A 26861-nucleotide genomic window follows, 5' to 3' on the forward strand; every position below is an offset into this window, starting at 1 on the left:
ACTTCCATAAAGTAGCTAATTATGAGTGCTGTATGATACACAAAGGACAATTTTAAGAGTTAGATTGTGTGTGACTGGTCAACTGGGAATATCAAACAAACAACCGGGAATGCTTACGAATTATGAATGGAACTGGGAATTACTTATGAATCATGGGCACCTGATTCCACATCTGGTATCTATCTGGAGGCCCGTGTTTACCCTACTCTTAAATCTATATATCTTCACGTTTTCATTAAAATGACAGTGAATTACTACTATACAGTTCCAATTACAATCGACAAAAATAATGTTGAAGAAGACTTCTTAAACATTTCATAGAAATAATGAATAAATAATTACATTCTTATTGATGATATTATAACTACTTTTTCAAAGATTTATACTTACATGAACAATATAGAGTAATATCTTATTGAATTCGATGTTCCCTTGCTAGATGAGAAAGATAAAAAAAAAATATGTCTGACTTGTTTCCAAAAATAACTGAATGTGCCCAAGCAGTAAGACAAACCAATAAGTCATCAGGCTACGGCAGAATTTCAGGAAAAAACTATGAACATTTCTGGAACAATGGAAAAATTTTCTTTTAAAATGCCTTCAAAATGACTTGTATCACTGGGTCTGAGTTTTGAGAATCGTGTCATTATTACATGCAAAAAAACATTAAATATAAAAAGATTGGTTGGTTGTATATATTGTTTAACTCGATAACTTTTCACTTCGTATGGAGACGTCACCATTGCCGATGAAGAGATGCAAAATTCAGGTCTATGCTCGGAGCTCACGGTCTTTGAGAAGGGAGAGAACTTTATCGTGCCACACCTACTGTGACACGGGGCTTCGGTTTTTTGCGGTATCATCGGAAGGACCTCCCCATTTAGTCACCTCTTATACTACAAGCAAGGAGAACTGAGGACCTATTCTAACCCGGATCCCTACGGGGGCTAAATAAAAAAGGGGGAATTTTTAAGTGAATAAACCATGCAAATATAAGAAATGATCGACCTATCAATCTTAAAAACTGCCTTGATTTACTTGCTTTCGTTTTAGTAAAGACTAATTACAGAATTTTCTATATACCCTTAATTATTGGTAAAGATCAAACAGCATATATCAAGCGAAGATAAGTATAGAAAAAAGTGCAAGAATAATACTAGATATGTTTTGATATTGTATATCCAATAACAAATAGGAATGTTATTATTCATGGACGTTCAAAAAGCCCTTGAATCAGTAGAATGAAATTCGGAAATAATTCCATAAAATAGGTAAAAATATCATATGAGAGTCCAATCCTCAAAACTAGGAATAATGGGTGGATTTCGGTAATATATCAAATGAAAAAAAGGCATTAGGCAAGGTTTTTCTGTTTCAACATTGTTGTTCTTAATTATGGCACTGAGGTATTCTTAACAGGGGCGGATCCAGGAATCGCTGTTAGGGGGCGAATTTTTACGAGGCAGAGGGTCTGGGGCCTTGAGGTCTCCAGTAGGTCCACGGCGAAGCCCTGGCGGTGGCCCATGGGGCGAAGCCCCCGGAAGCTCCTGGATTTTACAGATTTTATGGGGCTTGAAATATGTCTCCTATGTAGACATTTTTACTATTTTCTGCCATTTTTAATAAGGTGAAATTAATAAAATGACGCAAATTTTAAGGTTTCTTGGAAAAAACGTGTAAGTTCTCCCAATAAAAGTAATTCAATAAATCAACAGATTTTGACATTTATTTCTTCTTTTATCGTTTACATTTTTTTTAAACAAGAGACCACGATGTACCTTAATTTTGAAAATTTGAGGGGGCGAGCTGACTGTGTCCCCTTTAATCCGACGCTGTTCTAGCATTAAAAACAAAACAATGAAAAGATACAAAAGTTTTGTTTTAGGCTCACATGGAAAACGGAATTAAAACACTGCGTCCTGCAGACGAATCAAAAATTCCTCTTGCGGACAAAGAGTCTTTGGGGAAAAAAATTGAATAATTTTAATAAAATTTCAAAACTGATTCTTTGATATTGATAAAACTGTTGGAATTTTATTCGCACCATTGAGAGACAAATATCAACCTCTGTATGAATAAGAATGACAAAAGAAGCAATGAAGTATATCTAAGACATGATACAGAAAACTGATGTAAAATTAATTGGAAGAATTATCTAGAACTTCAACTCATGGAAATAAAAAAATCTTACTTTAGTTGGCAAATGAGACTTAACCAGTGCTCTCTTTAATACTTTTTAATAACGCCAAACATCTATGTTTGGTAGAGAGCAGATAAATTTGGACGTAATAAAAACAACAGAAACTATTGGTAAATTTACCATCATAAGTACATTAGCAATATCAGAATTACTGTATAAACCAATGAAGTATATAAAGTTATTTTTCATTTTCGTGTGGTTCAAAATTAACTAAACATATGAAAAGAAAAATTTTAGGCCCTAATTGGAAATTTGAAGATGGCGGTATAGGAGATGTAGACTTCAGGCTATAAAGGCCATGTAGATTTTGTAATAAATCTTCTTGAAACGCCTTTATGATCAGACGAATTTCTATCTCAACCAATATGATAAAGCACTTTTAATGTTTCGAAAAAAGATTTGACTGCCAAAGAAACACAACTGCACATGGTGCGATATACCTATGTAGTTACTGGTTCAATTCTTATTTCATTGGTCCAAACATATTATACAAAATTTTATTACTTAAACTATTTACAACGGCGCATATTCAACGGTAAAAACTACATTTTAGAGTTGAGGGCAATCGAGGAACCCCTGATTGTTTACATGATTTTGTTATTTAACCACAAAACTCTGTACTAGCTATTTAAGAGTTTGACAAAAGCGCGAAATGGCATTTGGAATTCAAAGATAGATACCAACACCCCCCCCCCCCAAAAACCACAGGCTCCACGATTTTTTGGGGAAATTGTATGGATTATGCATCTTATCAGTTTTGTTTTCCACACTAAAAGGGGCGGGTGGATCAAAGGCAGTGTGGGCCCAGACGTTATGTTAGTTACATATACACCATCCAGGAATGTTCGTTCTTGAAAAAACCCCAGAGAGAGAGAGCCGGAGAGAGAGAGAGAGAGGGGGGGGTACCTGGTATTCAGTTACGCAGCTCAGCCAGTCCACGGAATGTCATCCCTGTCAACATCCGTCAGTCCAAATCACCTATAAGTACATGTAGTGCTTTTACAACAACAACAACAACAATAATAATAATAACAATAATAATAATAATAATAACAATGCAGTTAAAACATTTTTCATACATTGTCATTTTCGCCAATATAATTCAATTCTATTTATTTGTCAATTTTTATATATGAAATTAATCTATCTTTTTGTTTGGTTTAATCAATCAGTTAAAAAATACATTTTTCATTCTTTGGTATTTAGTAATTACTTGTTCTTTCTTCATTTATAAAACTATATTTTATCTTTTTGTTTTGTTTTTAGTCTAAAAATTATATTGTTTGTACGGTGATGTTTATTTTGGACACGCAAAAAAAATTACCAGACAAAAATCATTATGTCAAGCGATCGACTTATTACCTCGAGCGGTCGATATAATTACTACGATGGCATGTGCATTTACAATTTGATGGACTGATTAACAGCCCGAAGACTTCACAAATTATTTTATATGTGGACTGATAATTTGTGATGCCTCCCAGCTAAACAGTCTATTCAATAGATTTATTAACCAGAAAAACCTGAAAGTATAAGTTTGGGGCACTTCCTATCCTATCATCTTACGAATATATTGTATAGTGTTTGCAAAAATTTCAATTTATTAGTGTCTCATACAAGCTTCCATACAAAGAATGGGAAGTAATTCGTAGAAAATTCGAGAAGACATGGCTGACATAAACAAGAAGAAGGTATGAATTCAGAAATGTGCGAATCTTGTCATGAATGTTTTGATTACCGGGAAGATATGTCTAACGGTCAAAGAATGTACACCATTAGGATTTATTGTTTGGAAGAACGTGTGAAAGTTTTCGCACCGGCCTCAAAAATATCGCACGTGTCTTTTCACCGATCCCGAAGTTATTTTGGATTTATAATTCGTTCAACGATGTTAATCAATTAATTTATCAATTGCAATATAGATGCATTGTTTAATTTGTCCGACTAGACCTTCAATCAGGGACAGGAATTTGCTTGGGATTTTCATTTTCGGAATTCAAAGAGAGAGAGAGAAAGGGGGGGGGGGGTTAATCTCAGGGAGATTCGTCGAGGCTGGTTTGGACTGACGCCTCCAAAGAGGCGTCAGTTCAAATATCTAATCTCGAAGAATCTCGCTGAGATTATGTGGGATGTAACTTATTATGTACCTTTTGACTCCTAACTGTTTTAGTGTTGAATCTGTTATCAATGAACTTTTATTTTCTCGTTGAACTTTGTTTTCAATTTACAATATGCCCCTCTGGCCCTGGAAATTTTTAGGCAGAAGCCCTCAAATGTCTAGGAAATGAGGCTTTAAATCAGGAAAAGTTTGAGGAGGCTATAGGACATTACTCTGAAGCAATCAAAGTGGATATTGATAATCATGTGCTGTACAGTAACCGATCAGCAGCACTCACCAAGGCAGGGAAATACCTAGAGGCAATTGGGGATGCAGATAAAGCTATTCATCTAAAGCCAGATTGGTCCAAGGTATGTTCTGTTCATCCAATTTGCAACGTTTTAAGGCAGAAAGGGGAATTAGCATTAAGGATATACGCTACGTTTCTGACATTTTTCAAAAGTTATTTTCCCATCTCCTTGATATAAAGAGTTCTTGTATGATTACCAAATCTTTTATATTGGCCTGGGTAGCTCAGTGATCAGATCACCAGACTTGTAATGTAAGGGTCCCAGGTTTGATACTCAATTGTTCCAAAGATTTTTCTGTCCATCTTTACTAATAGGTCCTCCGTACCCCTTGCTTGTCGTAAGAGGCGACTAAATGGGGCGGTCCTTCGGATGAGACCGCTAAAACCGTGGTCCCGTGTCACAGCAGGTGTGTCACGATAAAGATCCTTCCCTGCTCAATGGCCATAAGCGCCGAGCATAGGCCTAAATTTTGCAGCCCTTCACCGGCAGTGGTGACATCTCCATATGAGTGAAATATTCTCGAGAGGAACGTTAAACAATATTCAATCAATCAATACTAATGCCCATTTATACAATTTTATAAATTTTTACTTGCAACAGCCAAGAGCTATCAAAATATGCTAACTCCAAAACAGACATGGTAATACACCCCAATATTTTTTGTAGAAACAAGATAGAATGCAAGTGAATTGTACATGAAATTTCCCACAAAAATTATATATTATTGAGAAACATCACATATGTCCTTATGTTGTGTCTGAAGTGGCTTGGGTTTAGGGCCTGCCCTTATGCCTCCAGTGGAGGTTATGGGGCAAAGACCACTGGTTGAATTTCTTGTTCAAGTGAAAATAACACAGCTAGGCAGGACTTGCACAACTGTATAAAACAAATGTAAATGTAATGTATTAATGACCAAACATTATAGATATTAACTGATATGATAATAATTTTACACCAAAGATAATAAATTTCTGAAACAGTTGTATATTTTGAATAGATAAATCTATAGAAGTATTAGAAATTTGTTGTCATAATTTCAAACAGTTTTCTGATCATCAATCGTAGATAAATTGATATTTAAACCCCAATGTTATTTTTAGAGCTTTGAAATACTACATATATCCTATATAATTTTTGGACAAGAATCTCTAGTACATAAGACACATACAACATAGCTCTGGATTTATCTCCCCTATATCCATTATTGGAGAGTTCTTTTTGAAAAATTCTTGTAAATTTTCTTGTACTGTTGTTTCAATTTTAGCAAGTACAATCCTGAAATCGTTCCAGCAGTAACTCGAAACTCTACTAATGTAATATTATGTATGAAAAATTTAACTAGGTGCATTATGTTGAGAATTTGTAATTTCTATGCATGGAAAATGTAGAAATAGTGTAAATATAAGTAATTTTGGAATACTTAGGGATGATAAGTTGAATATGGTATGGGGTAATTCTTTCAGACATTACCACATGCTCTAATTAATATTCATGGCTTATTTTTGGGATATTGCTACCATGTTCGAGGAGTGCTCAGACAGTAACAACTTTGTTTTCTAGGGATACTCCAGAAAAGGTGTGGCCTTGTGTAATCTGAGTCGATACGAGGAGGCATTCGAGGTATATTCTGATGGTTTAAAAGTGGATCCCAATAATGAAGCCCTCAAGGAAGGATTTCAAAAGACCAAAGGTTTTTTATCAGGTAAAGCAGTTGATTGTATACTGTAAATCAATTATGTTTCGTTAGACTTTGTTTCTGCAAGGTAGTATCGGGAGATTTATCTGATGCATAAGTTTCAAAAACACTATGTTTTATGTCTGTATTGAAGAGAAAAAAAACAATCATAAGATATCCATGAGCAACTTTGTTTCTCTATGTTTGATTAAAGTTCTCATTAAAAATTTTATGAAGTAATTTACAATAAGCTCTGTCCACTGGGTAAGCGTAGTCCAAGGTTTGAATATTTTTAGCTCAGTTGAGCTGAAGTAATCTATTCTGATCATAATTTGTCCATTGCTTGTCATTATCAGAGTCAGCAACTTTTCACATTAGAACCTCTCAATAACTATTGGTTCAATTTCAACCAAACCTTGCACAAAGTATGCCTGACTGAAGAGGATTCATTTTTGTTGAAATGAAGGGCCATGTATCTTTTCAAGGGGAGATAATATGGAAATGGTAAAAAAAAAAAAAATAGGGTGGGGTGTTTTAAAAAAAGAACCATTGAACAATACCAAAACGACAAGAAAGCTTCCATATATTATGGGGTCATTAGATGTCATAGGAGCTTAATTTTTGTAGGTACTCCTGTCCCATGAATTTTGAACCACAATGAAATAAACTATTTACAATGATTTCTCAATGTACAGAAACCTTTGTTCATGAAATCATCAGGGCCGTAAATTAACCTTCAATTTGGAGGAGGCAGGAAATTAGGCGGGGGTCTGGGGGCCGTCCAGTCCCCCAGACGCTGAGCACATTTTGTGCACACTGAACACGTTTCGTGCAAAATCCTTGATTCTAGGGCCTTCTAAGATGTTACTTGACTAACTCATTCTAAAAGAAAGAGTTGGAATGCTTTTTAAGGGAGGTATCATGTTCTTAGTTATTGGAAACAACATAAATTCTAATGAACTTTAAATTTTAATTTTTTTTGGCTCAAAAGTTGGAGGAGGCAGCTGCCTCCTCCGCCTCCATGTAATTTACGGCCCTGATCATATTTGTAATAAAATGTAAATTCTTACCAATCCAAGAAAATTGGCCCCTTCAAATTTAAATGATTCCACAGTATTAAAATATATATATAAAGTGTTGTAGTTGTAAGACATGGAAGTCTTACTTTGACATGTTCAATGAATCAACACAATCTGTGATGTGCAATGTTGGTGTTATGGTATTTAGGAGTCAATCATATCAAGTTCCAACATGATTTTGCAATAAAAATCTGAATTTGACAACTAAAGCACATCACAAAATGCTACACAAAACAACAGCATTGACATCACAATGCCAGTCCAACCAATGTGTCGAAGGGAACATACCTACATGGCTGTTCCAGCTTGTGGACTGACAAACATGGGGAGTTCTAGGAAATGAGATATAACAATGATACTTTTGAAAAATATGTGCACATAAAAATGGAATGTAAATATGAGTGTTAGAAGTTTATTTTTTGTATTATTGTGCTGATATGCAGTGGTTTGAAGAAAATTTTCTTTGTGGATTATTCAATGTCTGCACACAGGACAATTGATGTAAAAGACAAAAAAAAAAAACACCAAAAAACGAGAAACATGCTTAGATATTTGTTATATGAAGTGTATTAGTAAGTGTTTTTCACTCTAGGTCCTGGGAATAGCCAACCTATACCTAGTCCATTTGCAGTCCCTGATATGATGCAGAAGTTACAAGCAAATCCAAAAACTAGAGAATTTTTGAAACAGCCAGATTATTGTGCTATGATTGAAAAGCTAAAGGGAAACCCAAATGACTTGAAGTAAGTTAAGAGGTTATTTAAGAAATGAATTTCACTTCTGAAAATACATGAGGGCATTCACTGCAACGCTATACGCCATCATACTAAATGAGGCATGTTAGTGCTTCAATAGAAGTATGCTGGCATGAAAGTGTTACTGTTCATACCCTCATGTACAGTAAAATATCTCTATCTCGAAGTCCGAGGGACCTTGAAAAAACTTTGAGATATCCGAGGGTTCGAGATATCCAAAATCGATCTTGGATATTTTTTTTGAAGGAGGATATTTGATGCATAATATGGGATTTGCATTATAAACAACAACCCCGTTGCCGTTTCTTATAGTTTAATACAAGATGATAAATCAATATTGTGGAATTTCAAAGACAAACATTTTGTTTTTTTAAATATATATAAACATCCACTGGAATTCACAATGTGTTTCAAAATTGAGATGATCGTGCCTGTATGCTTACTTTAAGTTTACTGATGTCCAGGCTGGACTGGGATGTAATTATTGCTTTGTAATGAAAGAACCTATCACGTAAGAAAAAAAAAAAGACGGATTTAAAAAAAAAACTTTTAAATGTTTATTAAATAAATTTTCGTGTTTTCTCTGTACTAGTTTTAATGATGAAGCGTGTATTATATGCATTATCGTTATTAAGAGCATTACCTTCAAGCGTACTTCGACGATTTTGTGCGTTTATCTAACCCCCATGTTAATGATAGAGCGTGTGTCATTCAAAACACCATCCCTGGAATCGGGTGTGTTAGTTCATAATTGGCGGTGAACTTTAGCCGTACTGTTGGAAGGCTTCACTAATCACCCAAGCTGTTGAACCATTTATTGCGACCTGGGTCATTAATTATAATTGATGTAGCCGTGGGTGTGAATGTGTGACTTAACGACGCTAGGTATGGTAAGCAGAGCGGAAAATCGACTGCACTTCGAGATAAACCAGGTGAATTTAGGGTATGGGACCTTGAAAATACTTCGACATAAGCGGAGTATTCGAGATTACCGTGTTCGAAATATCAGAAGTTTTTTTAATCATTTATATAGGGGAAACGGCCGGGACTAGCGGTCGATTTTGACTCAAGCGGGGTATTCGAGATAAATCATATTCGAAATACAGATATTTTACTGTATTTTCAAAAATGAAATTGATTTTTTTATATTTACATTTTACTTCCATTTCTATTGGAATATTCCCTGCTGTTAAGATAGTCATGCTATATTTATCAAGATTCATAATTCAACATTGAATTTAGGGATTCATTACGGTTTTGTCAGAATTTTGTACAACACAATACCGAATCCTGGCATCTTGGGACAATGTAAAAACCAGGTCTATTTCATTTAAGTTTGTTAAGATTAATATCCCATCATAAGAAGCGGTGTAACATGATAAACCATGAACGTAAAAACGAGGTTCCAATGTAATTTTATTCGTAGAAGTTGCAGTTATTGAATTGTAGAGAAATGTGAGGAAAATAAGAATGAAACTGATGTCTCTCGTGAATGATGTTGTAGAACACACTGAATGAATACCTATACCACTGAACTGCTCAAGAGTGTAATGGAATACCATAACACTGATATTTCCTGATGATATTATCAAATAATTGATCTTTGTGCATATAAAGGATTGCAGGAAACATAAATGGGACTTTAAAAAAAGGTCAAAGAGAGTAAGATATGTTATTTGAATGATTTATAATTGTTTTTATTTCTTTGTGTAGAGACATGGCAGATCCCAGAATTATTACTACTCTAGGCGTACTCTTGGGTTTTGATATCAGAACACCATCAGCCTTCACGGAGGAATCAAACTCCCATGACATGGACACGGACACACAGCAGCCTCAAACTTTTCCAGGATTTCAAAATGCCTCATTTCCTAGCCCCAATCCCCCAGAAAATTCAACTTCTGAAAGTACAAAGAATGTTAATTCTGAGGTGATGTTACGGGACTGAAGGATCTATGTGTATCATTATGCAAGAGTTAAATGAAGAAAAAATAGCTGTTGTCCATGCACTTCACCTTTCCATTAAATACCATAAAGAACAGGCCGTGGCACTGAAACACTGACACCATTAAAACTTGGCACATTTTTCAACATAAATGTAATAGTGCAATAATAAATTCAACAGCATGTTTTTTGATTTGTTGAACATAAAATTGTAGACAACAACATGTTCAAATCATATTTATGGTGTACACAGATTAATGCGACTAGGCTAGCATGACAAATATTATTACTGTACTGTTAAATACATGTACCTTTACAGTATTTGGGGGAATTTTTTTTTTGTTATACAGAAGAGGGGGTGGAAGAGTTTAACAGTAATTAGTTGTCTGTCAATGAGTGAAAAATACTTGATGGGAGGTAAAACTCCAAACAATCATTTACAATAATTCAAGGGAAAGTGAATGATTTGTGGTAATTAAATAACTGACAGGGAAAAAATAGTGATTTTAGGTACTTTAATGATTCACAGGGAAAAAATAGTGATTTTAGGTACTTTAATGATTCACAGAGAAAAGAGAAAATTTCATTTGTTTCATTTTTAGGCGCTGGAAGAAAAAGAAAAGGGTAATGCAGCCTACAAGAAGAAAGAGTTTGATTCGGCTCTGTCCCATTACTCTGCAGCCGTTGAACTTGACCCTACAAACATTACATTCCGCAATAACAGATCAGGTCAGTACGGAGTAGTATGCAGCAATATTTATGGCCCTACATCAAAGATTTATTTACCGTATACACTCGCCTATAAGTCAGATTTTTGGGAGTTAAGAATTGGTCCAAAACTCCATATCTGACTTGAAGGCGAGTCCTAAGAAGATTAGCATTTTTCTGGACAGCATAATGCATAGTATTTTTGAACTTCGTACTCCGACGATTATCATGATTAACGTTGACTGGACATATTATATTATTCATGTATTCTAAGATTATATGCATAAAGGACAAGTATTTACATATTTTAATGCATTTCACAAAATATTATTTGAAACAGAGGTGAAAACATTAGAGCATTGATTTGAAATTGTCAGCTGATTCTTGAAAAAAGTTAAACTGACTTAAAAGCAGGTCAATGGCAAATCACTCCAAAATAGCCTACAAAATATACAGCCGACTTATAGGTGAACCGACCTATAGGCGAGTATACATGGTATTCCTTCTGTTGCACTTTGTCTGCAACTCTAACTTGATCATACAAGTTAGAGTCCTCATCTTGATGAAATGAAAGGCCAATGTAAAAATTATATAAAATGACAAAAGTTCAAGACTATATTGGTATAGACTATATTCAGAACATGGTATGGCATGGTATGTATAAGTAAAGCCAGATTTAGATGAAAATTGAAAAAAGTATTGATAATTCTAAACTTGCAGAGAATGTTTTAATTGAAATTATCAAATACCATTGTGAGTTTCATCATCACTTTCTTGCAGCGGTATATTTTGAACAAGAAAACTTTGATAAATGCATAGAAGAATGTGAAAAGGCTGTGGAAGTTGGACGTGAAAATCGAGCAGACTACACACTAATAGCAAAGTAAGATTTCTTTTCTTTTTTTTTTGCATGAAAGAGGTAATTTTTTATGATCATAGATGGTAGTGGAAAAATGTTGAAGAGTCATATCAATACAATATCGCATTCCTTACTAGGCCGAAATAAAGAGGCACTACAGCTCATTTTCCACATTTTAATGAAGTGTTTTTTAAAACACATATTGATAAAATGATAAAAATCATATCAATACTGACTATTTTGAACAATTTGGATGCATCAATTTGCACTCAACTGTACTTTGAAGATCGTCGAGTATCCAAAGATTTCTTCATGCTGACTCGGACTTTTGAATGCTTATATGCATCATGTGATTTTGAATGACAGCAAAGGTGTTGTGTAGAAAATTATTTAAATACCCCCTCAAGGGGGTCTACATTCACCATTCAAGTATGAGATTATTCCCTGCCCCTTATAATAAGTAATTATAAATGATTATTTCAACAGAAACCCTTCCATGTTCCTGTTGACCAATGTTTTTACAAATAACATGTGTCCTGTTCAGATAAACATAACACTTGCTTTTAAAGCAATGTCTTCGCTGCTAGTCCCAATGGCAGATTTAGAGGGGGCCAGGACCCCCTCCCTTTTTTCGCCACAAATTGTGAGTAAAACTCTGGATTTTGCACCCAAAATGGCTGATCGCTTTGGTTATTGATTTAACTTTCACATCGCCCTTTCAGAAATCCTAGATCCGCCACTGAGTCTTACATGCTTTTCTCCTAGCTCTTTATTTCCAATGGTCATACTGATCCCAAAGTAAATTTTAGTTCACATATGAGTTTTATATCATTCTATTTTTACCTCTTTTCTCACAGAATCTGTCAAAATTCTGGATCTATCCACTACACTTTCTCTCTCTTGATGACATACTGCTCTGTTTACTGTCTATGTGCATGCATCTAAAGACTGAAAGGAGGAGACTCTATATTTTTTGTACAGGCCATCAAAAGTATTAATTTTTACGTTAAAATGAGAATTTTTAACTTTAGATAAGTGTTCATATATTCAACTATGCAACAAATATTGAAAAAGTGCGGGGGAAATTGTCATTTCATGATTTTTGCGCAAAACAAGCTGTAGTGTCTCTTTAAGATACCTGTTGCAATCGATCTGCATCCGTCGTTGTCAGTCGTAATTGAACATTTTTAACTTCTTGATAGCTACCCTTCCAATTCTTTTCAAATTTGGTATGAAGCATCTTTGGGACAAGGAGTACATAAATAGGAAATTTCAGGACTCCTGCACCCCTAGTTGGGGCAAGAACTCCCAAATAATTACCAATTTTCAAAATTCTTCTCAAGAACCACACATCTATATAAAAAAAATTAAATGCAAAGTCAAGTAAAACAGGAAATATCTACCAGAATTGTAAATTTCATGATCCCCAGGGTTGAGGTTCTGACTCCAGGGCAGAGCCAAACGTAGTATATAGTGTTTATGTGTAAAATAATTAGATACCATCTCCTTTTATGCTATTAATACATGATTGAAGCTAAATAGATACCATATTTAGAAGGAGCATGTAGCCTTTTGTTAAAATTGTAAATTTCATTATCCCAGGGGTAGGGGTATTGGCTCCAGGGTGGGGCTGAAATGGTTATAGTGATTAAATGCCATACAATTCTTTTCAAATTTTGTATGATATATTTTTGGGACAAGGGGGACATAAATTGTATATTTCGGGACTCCTGAAACTTTGGAGTCTTAGAGATAGAACAAAAACTGCCAAAAATTGACAAATTTTCAAAAATCTTTTCTAAAACCACACACTTTGTAAGAAAAACTAAATGCATAGTCATGTCAAGCAAGAAGGCCTCTACCAAAATTGTATCTTCACATCTTGTTTTATACTGCAGCTGAATATTAGAATTTAGCTTTAACAGAAATGCAGAACAGGAATATTATTATAGATTTCATAGCATTTGGGGCTAGTGATACTTTTAACTAATGTTCAGGTGACTGATAAGGCCTGTGGGCCTCTTGTTCATTTTCCCCTTTAAACTGCCCCAATTAAAAACATTTCATGTCTCTTTCTTTCAAGAATTTTTTTTTTACCAAAGTACAGAGCAATACCAATATTCAATGTTTTATACATTCGATTATCTTCAAAAATTCACTGAAAATATAAAAGTTATGTGAAACATGCTAGAAATTGTAAAATGTCACTATTAGCATTTTTGGCCAAACAATAAAACATTTTTGCTACCTATGTGCCTATAGTTCAAACTAGTGAATCGCAAATGGGAAGTAATAAGCTATGGATTGTAGCTAAACAACCCGTAATAACCTCAGCATCCACAAATTTCAAAATATTGATGTAAGACCAAGTCTATATAATCTATATATTAATAAATATTTTGCTTATTATGTTCGGGAACCATAAAGGCAAATAATATGTTTCTCTTGTAAAATACAATTTGGTACATTTGGCTTTATCAACATTCTCTGTATTGTATATAACGGAGTTGACATTAAGTCGTGACATCGTATGCATAATATTGCAATGCGTTTGGCTCTTCTGTTTCCATTTCGTTACTATGGCAATATTTTCTGTACAATATGAAACTCAGTATTTTCTTTACTTTGATTGATCATGAATGAAAGCAATATTTACTCATTTTATATGATACAACATCTTCACAAGTCAAGGGTTATTGATTCGTTACCTCGCACTAACCCTTGACATCAGTCGCTATATAAAAGGTGGGCACATTAGACCATTACGCAATTTACTATAAATAAAACATCCAATGAAATCACTGCATCTTGTTATGGTGTACATGGATACAAATGATGCGATCTCATACTGCTGTATTGATAAATACGCGCAATTGTAATATTCACACCACTAATTACATTTATTGATAGTAGATCAAGTTTGGAAACCTTTTTGCTTAAGACAATATTGCTTAAACGATTGAAATAGCCATAACTGTAGGTATCAATACACGTGTTTTTATTTGAATCTCTCATTTTGTGTTGTTATAAATAGAACCGCATTCTCATTGGTTCCCACTCTTTTGTGGAAACAATCAGACTGAGCTCAACTTTTATATAGCCACTGATGTCAAGGGTTAGTGCGAGGTAACGAATCAATAACCCTTGACTTGTGAAGATGGTGATACAAGTTGGGACAATTTAGACTTTTATAAACTGCTTCATGTAAAAGGGTCATTTTGTTTTATATATGGGTTACCTCCTCTGTTTAAATAGGATGCCATTTCTTTTAATGAAATTCAGTGGTGAGCAGTTCTGTTCTTCATAGAATATTATTTGTAATGGCTATACAGATAAGATAAGATAAGTTTGTTCCAATTTTGGGCCCAGAGGGCATAACAGTAAGACAGTTTATAAAGAAGGAAATTCAAAAAAGAAAGAAAGTTTACAACATTAACTACAGGTTACATAGACTGCAAACTGCATGTGGATACATATATCAGTACATCTCTTTACCATGGACTTTTTGAAAATTCATGTTGTAATAAAATCTTTGCTGCACCTTTAGTCATGAAAAGTTAGTTATGCCCTTTGACACAAATACCAATTTTGATGAGAAGTATTTTATCAAAGTATTGTCACCTGTGACAGAATCTCTTGATCATTTTGAATGATAAATCCTTCAGTATGATACATATGTACCAGGATTTTCGTGATCTGCTGTATCATTGATGAAATATAATTTGTTGGCTCAGTTATATGGGTTGTGTACCTTAATTATTAAGATAAAGGACAATTTTAAACTGATTTGTTTCATTTTGTGACTTGTTTCATTTTGTGACTTGCAATCTGTTCTGAACTTTTTATAGAGCACTAGCAAGAATTGGTAAGGCATACCTGAAGAAGGAGGATGAAGAAAATGCTCTTCGCTACTTCAATAAGTCTCTTTCAGAACACCGGACACCAGAAATTTCTAAACTAATTGTAGAAGTAAGTATTTTAATGAAGTACATCGAGTTGAGGAACAATAACAAGTTTATTAAAGAAGTGTAATATAATCCTATCCTTTTGTGGTAATAAACTTAACCATTGTCTTTGTTTTCTAACTATGGATTGTATCATTATTTTGTAGATGTAATCTGTATGACAAGTCCTCTCTAACAGTGACCCAGCTTATGACCTTTTGACGAAGACATTGAACATTATATCACATCCTAAAATTTTAATATTGCCTATTATTTTTTTAGTAATTTAAAGAGAGGTGGCTTTCTTGCACTGTATAAACAAGGCCTTTTCATTGGTACAAGCAATAGGGTACTATAAACTGTGTTCTACATGGGCAGTAGTTTTTGACAACTAGACACTTTTTGTGAAATAATAGTTGTTGGGAATGACTGTTCTCTGTGGTGTGTTTTTCTTTTCTGCTTTTCAAATAGGAGTGGGGGGTGTTGCATATTGTTTCTGTTTGTCAACACTATCCTCAGCTATATCACTTTTGGACCATAAGGAAAGAGGTTTCATATGTATACTGGGGTATGTTGAATGGATTGCCTATTTATATAATGGGGTATGTTGAAACCATAGCACTAGGGTTCAACAAACTTTGCACACTTGTTCCCATGGTGAGCTGTTGATTTTCAAGGCCAGATGTATAAATACTGGATGGATATGTTTAATATATTTATAATATCACCTTGGATTTGTCAGCTTTTTGATAAGTGAATGTGACTTTACATATGCTCCTTTTGTTGGTGTACTTTTATTATATGACTGTCTTTTGATGAGCCGTATTAGGGTTTAGGCTTGTCCATCCATCCGTCTGTTCGTTTTTTTTCTTGTCCGGGCCTTATCTTTCACACTATGAGACCTATCATATGCATCTTGGGGGAAGGTGTGTTGAGAACCAAGAATGGTTCACTGTGGCCTCTTGGAATTTTATGCCTATACATACTGAAATTGTGTCGGATCCTATCTTTTACACTGTGAGGCCTAAGGCCATAAAACTTGGTCAGTTAATGCATTGGTGGGGGTTGAGAATCAAAAATCGGTCACTGTGGCCATGTGGAAGTTTATGGTTATACATACTCAAATCATATGCAAAATAGGGGCCAACATAACATCTGTCAAGACTCAAGGCAGAACAACAATGTAAAATATATATGCATATTAGACTGAATACTCTTAAATCCCATTTTTGTGTGTGTATTTTTTTTGTATTATTTATTAATAAATCAACTGACATCTACAAAAAAATATTCAAGGTCAAGATTACATCTCATCCCTTGGTCTAAAAAAATCTGTTCTGTTAATTGATAATAGGCCTCAACCTCCAATATCTGACTGTCATTTCCTTCAAAAGCTGAATAGCTACCAGTTGTCATGAATCTGCTGTTTTGCCTTGAGAATTGTTTACATTGTTATTTACATCAGAAGTTGTTTTCTATGCATCCTAGTGAGGACGCTGCGATCCTAGGGAGATACTGCCAATAAAAATAAATGTATAAGGTTGACAATCACAAATCAACAATCTCTCTGCTTTATGTCTATGGTTTGATAAACACTTGTCTGAAATTATTGCCTCTAGGGTCATAGGTGTTACTAAAAATAGATTTGTGGTGTGTTTTTTTATGCCCCCGAGATCTAAAGGGGGGGGGGGGCATATTGTTTTTGTCCTGTCCGTCATTCAGTAATTCTGTCTGAAACTTTAACCTTGCTAATAACTTTTGAACAGTAAGTAATAGAGCTTTGATATTTCACATGAGTATTCCTTGTGACAAGACCTTTCTGTTGGTCCTAAACCTTTCGACCTTGACATTTGACCTACTTTTTAAAAAATTAACATTGGTCATAACCAATAATGGTAAATATTAGAGCTTTCATATTGCATATGAGCATTTCTTGTGACAAGATCTCTCTACTGGTACCAAGATATTTGTCCTTGTGACCTTAGCCGTCTTTGGAATTGGCCATTATCGGGGGCATTTGTGTTTCACAAACACATCTTATTAAATTATTATTTTTTGGTTAAGCAGAAGGATCTGTTTTTAGAGAAACAAATGTGATGGGTTTTTTTTTCTTGAGCAGAAGGATCTGTAGGAGATGTTTAAGATCCCTGGTCAATTGTTTATCCCCATTTGTTTTACAGATAGACAAGAGAATGAAGGAGAAAGAACGCCTGGCTTACATAAATCCAGAGGTAGCACTGGAGGAAAAGAATAAAGGAAATGCTTTTTTCCAGGGAGGTAAATGTTTGAATTATGTAACAAATTTATGACTCAACATTGTCAAGTGAAAGTCAGACCTTTTAATTTGTGATCTAATAGAATATAGCTAGAAATAGGAACCAAAAATGACATGGTCTACAATAGGTATGAATAACCACCGAGCACACTTTTTTGTCGTTGACGGATCTAGGAATTTTATACAGTAGATTTATTTTTAGAAAAACTCCAACTGAATCACAAACACACTCAAAATTAACTGACTGCAAAAATGACCAGATTTCCAGTAATAATAACCTGAATATCTTGTGCTCATCTTGTGGGAAATACTAAAATATAAAGAAATCAAAGTCAATGTTTTTATACCCCCCGAACGAAGTTCAAGGGGGGGGGGGGGGTATATGGGAATCACTCTGTCTGTCTGCAGATTCGTGTCCAGGCCATAACTTCTTTGTTCTTTGACTTAGCATACCATATTTGACACACAGGTGGATCACCATGAGACGATGTTTCGAGTACCTTCATGACCTCTATATGACCTTGACCTCAAGGTCAAAATTAAAGGTTTTTACAATGGATTTGTGTAAGGACCATGACTTTTTTGTTCTTTGACATAGGCATACCATATTTGACACATGAGTGTATCACCATGAGACGATGTGTCGGGTACCTTCATGACCTCTATATGACCTTGAGCTTTGACCAAAAGGTCAAAATTGATTATAGGGTTTTGACATGGTCATACCATAAGATATGGGTGTATCACTATGAGACTATGTTTCATGTACATTCATGACCTTTTTATGACCTTGACCTTTGATCTCAAGGTCAAAATTATAGGTTTATGCCATGGATTTGTGTTTGGACTATATCTTCCATTTTCTTCTACAAAGGCATACCATATTTTTACACTCAGGAAAGAGGTAATTTATACCTATTAACAACACCCTTTGGGAGATTGGGGTAAGCGGGGGTATTCTTAGTGAGCATTGTTCACAGTACCTCTTGTTCTTGTTGAATCGGCCAATTATTTCTTTAACAGCAAAAGTAATCTATGCTTGTACATTAACTTGAATGCTTCGTTATTCAAATTAACTGGCAAAGTCGATGAAACGTTACAGTTGTTAATAATAATGGTTTCTTCGGTGTCTTAATGTGCCGCACGACACTTGCAGGACATACAATGTAACATCACAAAATTTCATTGTGATTTAGTATGATTCAAAGCTTTTCAAAGCTAATACCTATAAATTCTTTGAAGAGAATAATGACTATGTTATAAAGGTGATTTACAGTGTACAGATAAACAATATTTTTCATTTGAACAGGAAAATACCCTGAGGCCAAGAAACATTATGATGAAGCAATCAAGCGAAACCCAGATGATGCTAAACTTTACAGCAATAGAGCAGCTTGCTACACAAAATTAATGGAGTTCAACCTAGCTTTGGCAGACTGTGACAAATGTATAGCACTGGATCCAAAATTTAGTAAGTTTTTCTCTTCTGTAAAGAGAGGGCTAAGATTTTGAAAGAAAAATATACATTACATGTATCGTGGAAGCTGAAGACAGGTATGCCTCTAATGGTCTAAAAGAAATGTTACTTTTTGGAGTGATCAGAATGCTAAAATGGAACAGGAACTAAAATAAGTTGTCTCCTGGTTGCCAACGACACCTGTTGTTTCCTCAGTACTACTAAATTCCATAATATGGTCGCCCTAGTTACAACCAAGATTTCAAGGACTACATAGATCTCAAATACTAGTTTTCATTTGTATCACGTCGGTATCAAATAAGATGTTTTTCAATTCCAAATTCTCCAGGATTGACATCAAAGGTTGTCTGATTGCCCAGGGCAAGTGAAAGCTCAGTTCTTTACAGAACTAGCAGAAACCTTTTTCTATTAAGTTGTACAGTATCTTATTCTGTACATAAGTCATTCAGATGTACAATTTATCTTATTCATGTTTGTGAGAGAATGATTAGTATTTTAGTTTAATTAGTAGGAAAATCACTCAGAATGAACATGATAAAAGAAAAGGCAATGTTGAGAATAAAAAGAAATGTGAATTTACAAGAAAACATGAGTTTCCTGCGGCGTTACAATCAGGGTTTAATTGACACTAACAAAAGTATGGTTTGTACCTTGTGGCAGAAATGCGGTGATTTCACTTGCATTTTGTCTTTACTTACCAGTAATACAGCATACCGAATTTATAGCATCCCTGTACATATTTTATTGAGTTACTGAATAAAAATAGACTTGAGCCTAAAATGTTTGGACAACAAAGTTTTTCATTTGGACAAGTAAAAGTTTGAGTTTACTTTCCAAAAGGGCAACTGAAACAGAAATGTCTATCCCTAATTCTCTGCTGTTTCTGTATTTGAAAACTTATGCATCAATTCCATAATCTTCTCCCTTTATAGGTTCTAGCACTACCAGTACTTTACTTATAATTGCTCATAAGAAAAAGCAAACAAATATTCAATTCTGAATGGAAAACAAATAGAATGTGGCTCGCTTGATAATTTGTTTTCATCTCAATTCATCCCAAAAAGTTGTAACATTGACATGAAATATATATACATATATATTTTAGGGGGGGGGAGCTCTGAAATTTATGTTATATTTTATGAACAACCAAATATCATTCCTTGCTCCTAGAATTTTAAAGTTGGGGGCCTGGGTTGCTACCACATGAAAACAGTTCATTTTAGTCCCCTGTGGAGAAATCAACGTTTGGTTGGCAATGGAGGCTTCCTGCAAATTAACATGAATGTTAATTACTCATGTATAATAAGGAATTTTCAGCATTCTCTAGTCTAGAGGCTGTGTTGCTACTTTTTGAAGTCTTCAGAATGTAGCTCCTAATTAGCCTAGTGTCCTCCATTGTAGAGTGATTGATCCTACAGTCAGCGCACTGCATGCGTGGTGTCCTGTTAATTCTTAATTACTAGATAGAAAGTGTTAACATTACAAAGTTAAGCAGTGAGTCTTTATAGTAGATTCATTTGGTGTGAAATTTTGCTTCAGTTCTAGCAAACAATGAAATGTTTAATTACCTGATTTATCAAGATAGTATTTATATATTAAGCATGTGATTTATTATATATCCTCTTTTAAACTATGGTTTGTTAAACAGTAAAAGGTTATCTCAGAAAAGGAAGTATTCTACTGGCAATGAAGGAACCAACCAAAGCTGTATTTGCCTATCAGAAAGCGATGGAGATTGATTCAAAGTCAGAGGTAGGTGTATACAGGTGCTCTTCAGCTATTGATACTCATGACCCTGGTATGAAGACCCTGACTTGAAAGTTCAGGGGAGGATTTGGGTTTGTCTGTTGCATGCCTGTCATCTGTTCATGGGGAGGGGTGTGTATATATAAAGAAGCTTTGGATGCACTGACTGGAAACCAAGGTTTCCAAGGACCAGAGAATGTAACCACCAACCATGGTTGATAGTGGGATTGTTCAGCAGGGTTGTGATCACTTCTCCTCAAAGTTTGTCTGTCTGTAAACTCCTCACATTTTCAACTTAAAGGCCCAATTTTAAGTTGACACCCCCAAATTGTAAGCTGCCTGCCAATCAAACATTTAACAATAGATCTCAGGTGGAGTGACATCTGCAGACACTGTGGTCTGGGGCTACCCCAGAGAGGTGTTTTGATAACAATAACAGCCAGTATCTACAGGCATTCTTTAGATCTTGAGGAAACCCAGTATACCTGAGTTTTGATAGCAATGACCTGTCCACAACTGCTACTTTCTTGTAATTCAATTGTTTTTAAAAAGGCCCCTGAACAATGCAATTTCAATATAATTGTAATTTTCCCCTCTATATACCTGTACATGTATTATAAAGTACACAATCAGAAATCAAACAATAATTTGCACAATAATTTCTAAAACTTGTAACCTATTGAAATAATTTATGTCATCAATTTATGATACCTTTATAACAGAAATTATTCATTGAGTCAATGACAGAGAGAGAGAAAGAGGGGGTGCACATGTAGAATGTGTGTCAGGTACCCTTAGGAATACAACCATTATTCAAACACTATGACCACAGAAACTCTGCAGAGGTCCCTGAAACAGGTCCTGTGTATATCAAAACTATAAAAAAGCATGGACAGGTAGATTTCTACCATGTTCTGTCTCTGTGTATTACTTTGAGTGCCATGGAATATAGCAATTAACTCCTTGGTAGACCCTGGCCACTCCAGGTAAATAACATCTGTTTAGATTAGGCTCCGCCTACATTTTCACTGACCCTACGGTCATGAGATGGGTCTTTAAGAACTTTTGGGCCAATTTATACTAAACTTGGCACAGAGTATCCTTGGATGAATAGGATCCATATTTATTCAAATGAAGGACCATGTCCTCTTTCAAGGGGAGACAATTAGGAAAAATATGAAAAGAATGGTGTATTATGAATCTTTGTTTCAAGAACCAATAAGTCAGAGAAGCCAATACATGAAAGCACAAATACAGAATTTTAAAAAAAAAAAACTCTTCTCAAGAATCACAGTGATACAAGTTGATAAAATTGATAAGCAAGCATCCTCAATTAGCAGACATTCAAGTTTATTCACATTACACTTTCATAGGCTCACAAAAAGAAATTTTACATAGGAATATGTTTCAATTCTTTAAAACATCAAAATTCGTATGCAATAATCCCCATGCAGTATGGATTCAGGTTCACTGTGATTCTTAGGGCCAGGATGGAGCTACAGTAGGTGCTGAAGTTTTACATTGCAATACATAGGGCTATTCTTTTAAAATTATTCTTTTCAAGAATCATGAATGTACAATTAGTAAAATTACTGTACAAGTAGTGATGGGAATCGGCAAGAATTTCATAATCGATGATTGGAACACCACTATGTACAAGCATTCTCATATTGTAAATTTGTTTACACCATGATCCCTGGGACTGAGCATGACCACAATAAGGTATTACGTAGGAAACTAGGAATCATTCCAGGACTACTCTCACTCACTAGATTTGGAGGCTGCCAGAATACATGAATAGCCAACATAATATTTGATTTGGGCTAGAACGCAATTTTTATCTCTCTCTCTCTCTCTCTTCCCCCCCCCCCCCCCCCCCCCAAAAAAAAAGAGGGCTTGTTTGTTCCTAAGGAATAGATATCCCCTATTCATTTTGAGGTCAAGGTTCAAACTGAACATAACAAGACATTGTTTGTTCACTATCTTGAGTACTGTTTGCTTGACAGACAGTGAATTTTGTACACTGTTTGCAGCTCTTGCGAAATCATAGAGAGGGTGTATCAATCATAAAATTTCACATTTATCCTTATGATATATTATTACTCATTCATAAGAACATCAAATTGCATAATTCTAGATCAAATGTGTCAAAATAATTTTGATATGATTCTGGATTGAAACATCAATGGAGTAAACAAAAACATGGTGATGTTGTTATTTTTGTTGGAGAGGCTGAAACAAATAACGGGTATTCTCAGATAGAGAAGCAGACAATTGCTAAACATCCCATTTCATCTATTTGACAAGTATGTATTAAGATTTCTATGAAAAATGAGAACAAAGTTGGGGTAAAGAGATGGGCAGATGAGAATTGCATGTACTATCAAATGAATGTGAATCAACAACTAAAAGAATACCGTGGAAGCATTAGATTTTGTAGGGGCTCAATTCTTGTGGTGACTCCTTTCCCACGAGTTTTAAACCACAACAAAATACACAAATTATGTTGTGTTTTAATGTACAGAAAACATATCCACAAAATTAAATCCCATTGAAAATATAAAATCCCAACAATCCACATAAATTGAGAGGTCTAGATAACAGTGTTGAATATTTGACAGCATAATGATTTTTCTTCCTTTCCATTAGGAGGCTCAAAAGGGATATCGTGATGCCATGATGGCCGAAGGGAATGACCCCGAGGCGGTGAGACGTCGAGCCATGGGAGATCCAGAAGTTCAGGCCATTCTAAATGACCCTGCCATGCGTATGATCCTAGAACAAATGCAGAAAGATCCAAATGCAGTCAGAGAGTGAGTGTATCTATTTCTTGACTTCATTGATTAACGACAAACCAACTGTTAACTCCTTCTCCTTTAACCTTCATGGGTTGATAATTATACCCTGCAAACAAATTTTGTGTGTGTGTGGGGGATGGTATACAGGAATTACCTTGTCCATCTGACTGTACGTAGACATAATTTGTTCACTAGCATCTTTATCACTAATGAACAGATATGATTAAAACTTTATGTACATGTATATCTTATATGAATAATGAAATTAAGCACCTGCTATTTTCATTGAAATTTTATAACATGAATTCAAGGAAATCAGAAATTATTTTTTCCATTTTGAGGGGGATCTTATTATTGTCCAGCGTATATCCTATTAGACCTAAGTTGCGCACCTGTCATTTTTATTGAGATTCTTTAACATTGTTACAGTAGGAAGATATTTTTATTTTACAGGTGTGTTTTTTTCAACTTTATGGTCTAATGGACTTTTCTGATAGATTTTGTAACGATATATTCCTTTATAGAAACTACTTCATAAGTTTAGGAGAGGGTACAATGGAATTCTCAGTCTAGTTGTCTGTCTGTCTGCCCATCTGTCTGTGGATATGATTTTGTTAATAAAAGATGTTATTCACTGACTCATGTACTGTATGTTGAATACACAAAATAATATTCAAAAGTTATATTAAGCATATCTGAAATATTCCGAGTAATGCTCTACTGCATAATATATAGCCTTGCATTTACATTAATTGCTCTCAAGAAGTCTTCTTTATGACAAAAGGATGTTTTATTCTCTAATGAACACAAATTCACTATTTCCCACCATCCAATGTGGGGCCTGAAGGGGGGAGGGGGGTATTAGTCCCATTAGGACAGTTCTAGTTCCCACAGAAATGTACAGCTGCAAGTGCAGACTTGGTCTCTTCCACTGTTGGTTTTTTAGTCCCCTACCGACGAAGTCAAGGGGACTTTAGGTTTACGCTCCGTCTGTCTGTCCGTCCGTCAGTCCAGTTTTCCGCACTTTTTTTCTCTGTTCTTGCAGATATTTATTTTATATTTGGTATGTGGCTTTTCCATAAAAAGTTACAGATCAAGTTCGAACTTTGTCTAGGTCCGTTGATTTTTCACCTAGTTATGGCCCTTGGACTTAGAAAAATAACATGAATAATCAGTTTTCCAGACTTTTTTTGGTTGTGTTTGCAGATATTCATTTGATATTTGGTACATTGCTTTGTCATAACAAGTTACAGATCATGTTTGAATTTTGTCTCAGTCCGTTGATTTTTCAGTTAGTTTTGGCCCTTGGACTTAGAAAAATAGCATGAATTATCAGTTTTCCGCACTTTTTTGGGTTGTGCTTGCAGATATTCATTTGATATTAGGTACATTGCTTTGCCATAACAAGTTACAGATCAAGTTTGAATTTCATCTTGGTCTGTTGATTTTCCATTAAGTTATGGCCCTTGGATGTGGAAAAATAGCATGAATTGTTAGTTTACATCCAAGTTTCTTATCTCTGTAGATAAGAATTAAGAATACTACACTCATTAAAACTTCTAGCATAGTAATACTACAATATAGCTAAATTATTCATGATAATCTATATGTCACAGTTTATTGACTTGGTTAAAGACCTAAACCTAATTATAAATGTCTTTTTTCTTGGTCGCGTCTCTACTCGAATAGTAGTTGATTTCCAACCATTCCTATCCTGGTTCCCCAATTTTCCCTTTTACCATAACCTACATAATGAACTTTGAATATTGTTGTGGTACAGTGATTTTTGCAACTGGTAGGGGACTATGTATTGCCATGCAATACTCTCAGAATGCTTGTTTTTTCCCCTTTTGTTGTTGAAAATGAGTTCATTTGCAGTAATGTTAGATTTCACTTGCAGTTATAGTAGATTTCACTTCAAGCAGTTTCATTTGCTGTGTCTCAGGACTAAGATTCTTTTTCGACTTGTTACTGTGAATTTAACTGGGGTAGGGGTGGAATTCAAATATGTGGATGCATTGTAGCATTCTATATTTTTGTGTTTTTTAAAAAAAGTATTTATTTGGCCAATTAAAAAAAGGGCCCGCCCCAATTTTTTTTTATTTTCGAAATTATTATTTCAAACAAATATGCTTCCCAGTGACATGAGTAAATGATTACAGTCACAGAATGTTGGTTTTATATCTTCTACCAAGGATTCTTTGAAAATTAAGTTGATTAACACTTTGTGTGATGCCTTTTGTCATTATTTTTTTTTCTCGGGGGAAATAAAAATTTTAAATCCTCCCACCTGCCCCATATTTTTTTCCGACTCCAAATGATAATTTACTAATTAAGTTGAATTGGCCGTATATAGAATCACGAATTTTACAAATTGATACAGGATACCAGTGTTCTAAAGTTTAATTTCATTTTTTTTCAAGGCATTTGAAGAATCCACAAATTGCTGCAAAGATTGAGAAACTCTTGGAGTGTGGCATCATTGCTATCCGTTGATACACGACTGCTGGCATTGCAATGGTAGTACATACTACTCGCAAGGAAAATAATGGCAAAGTTCCAATGACATGCATCAGATTATCAAAGTGATAAATTGTGAGAAAGAGGACCAATTGGATCATTTGTTTTTTCATTTATGTTTTTAGTGTATAATTGATGTACAAAAAGCAAGATCCTATGAAGTATGTAAAACTTGATATTTCAATTAAATATCAAATTAGACTTATTTGGCCTCTAACTTTGAACAACATCACATGCACTAGCAATGGAAGAAAACTATGAAACACAATTTATACATGAAATACCGAGTTTTGAGAGGTTTTAAAATCTTTAATTCTGGTGATTATGTTGTATCTGTACTACAATTATATTTGACAAGTCATTTAGAAAGTATATTTCTACAAAAACATTTAAAAATGTGTATGCAATGAATGACCCTTTGATAAATGTCTTCTACTAGAATATTTCCTAATTTGTAACTGGTGAAAATAAA

The 26861-nt window shown here is 34.6% G+C and overlaps 1 protein-coding gene across 1 annotated transcript; it reads left to right on the forward strand.

Moving 5' to 3' along the window:
• Positions 1–3750: 3750 nt before the first annotated feature.
• Positions 3751–26594, forward strand: LOC125650170 (stress-induced-phosphoprotein 1-like). Its single transcript, XM_048878198.2, has 13 exons — positions 3751–3891; positions 4460–4669; positions 6170–6311; positions 7956–8106; positions 9832–10048; positions 10665–10791; positions 11551–11653; positions 15478–15598; positions 17754–17850; positions 19158–19319; positions 20974–21077; positions 23721–23884; positions 26293–26594. Exons 1-13 carry the CDS (start codon positions 3868–3870, stop codon positions 26363–26365), a joined length of 1695 nt encoding a protein of 564 aa, XP_048734155.1. The 5' UTR covers positions 3751–3867; the 3' UTR covers positions 26366–26594.
• Positions 26595–26861: the final 267 nt, after the last annotated feature.

This window comes from Ostrea edulis, chromosome 5 (genome assembly GCF_947568905.1).
Source record: "Ostrea edulis chromosome 5, xbOstEdul1.1, whole genome shotgun sequence".
Classification (NCBI taxonomy): Eukaryota; Metazoa; Mollusca; class Bivalvia; order Ostreida; family Ostreidae; genus Ostrea; species Ostrea edulis.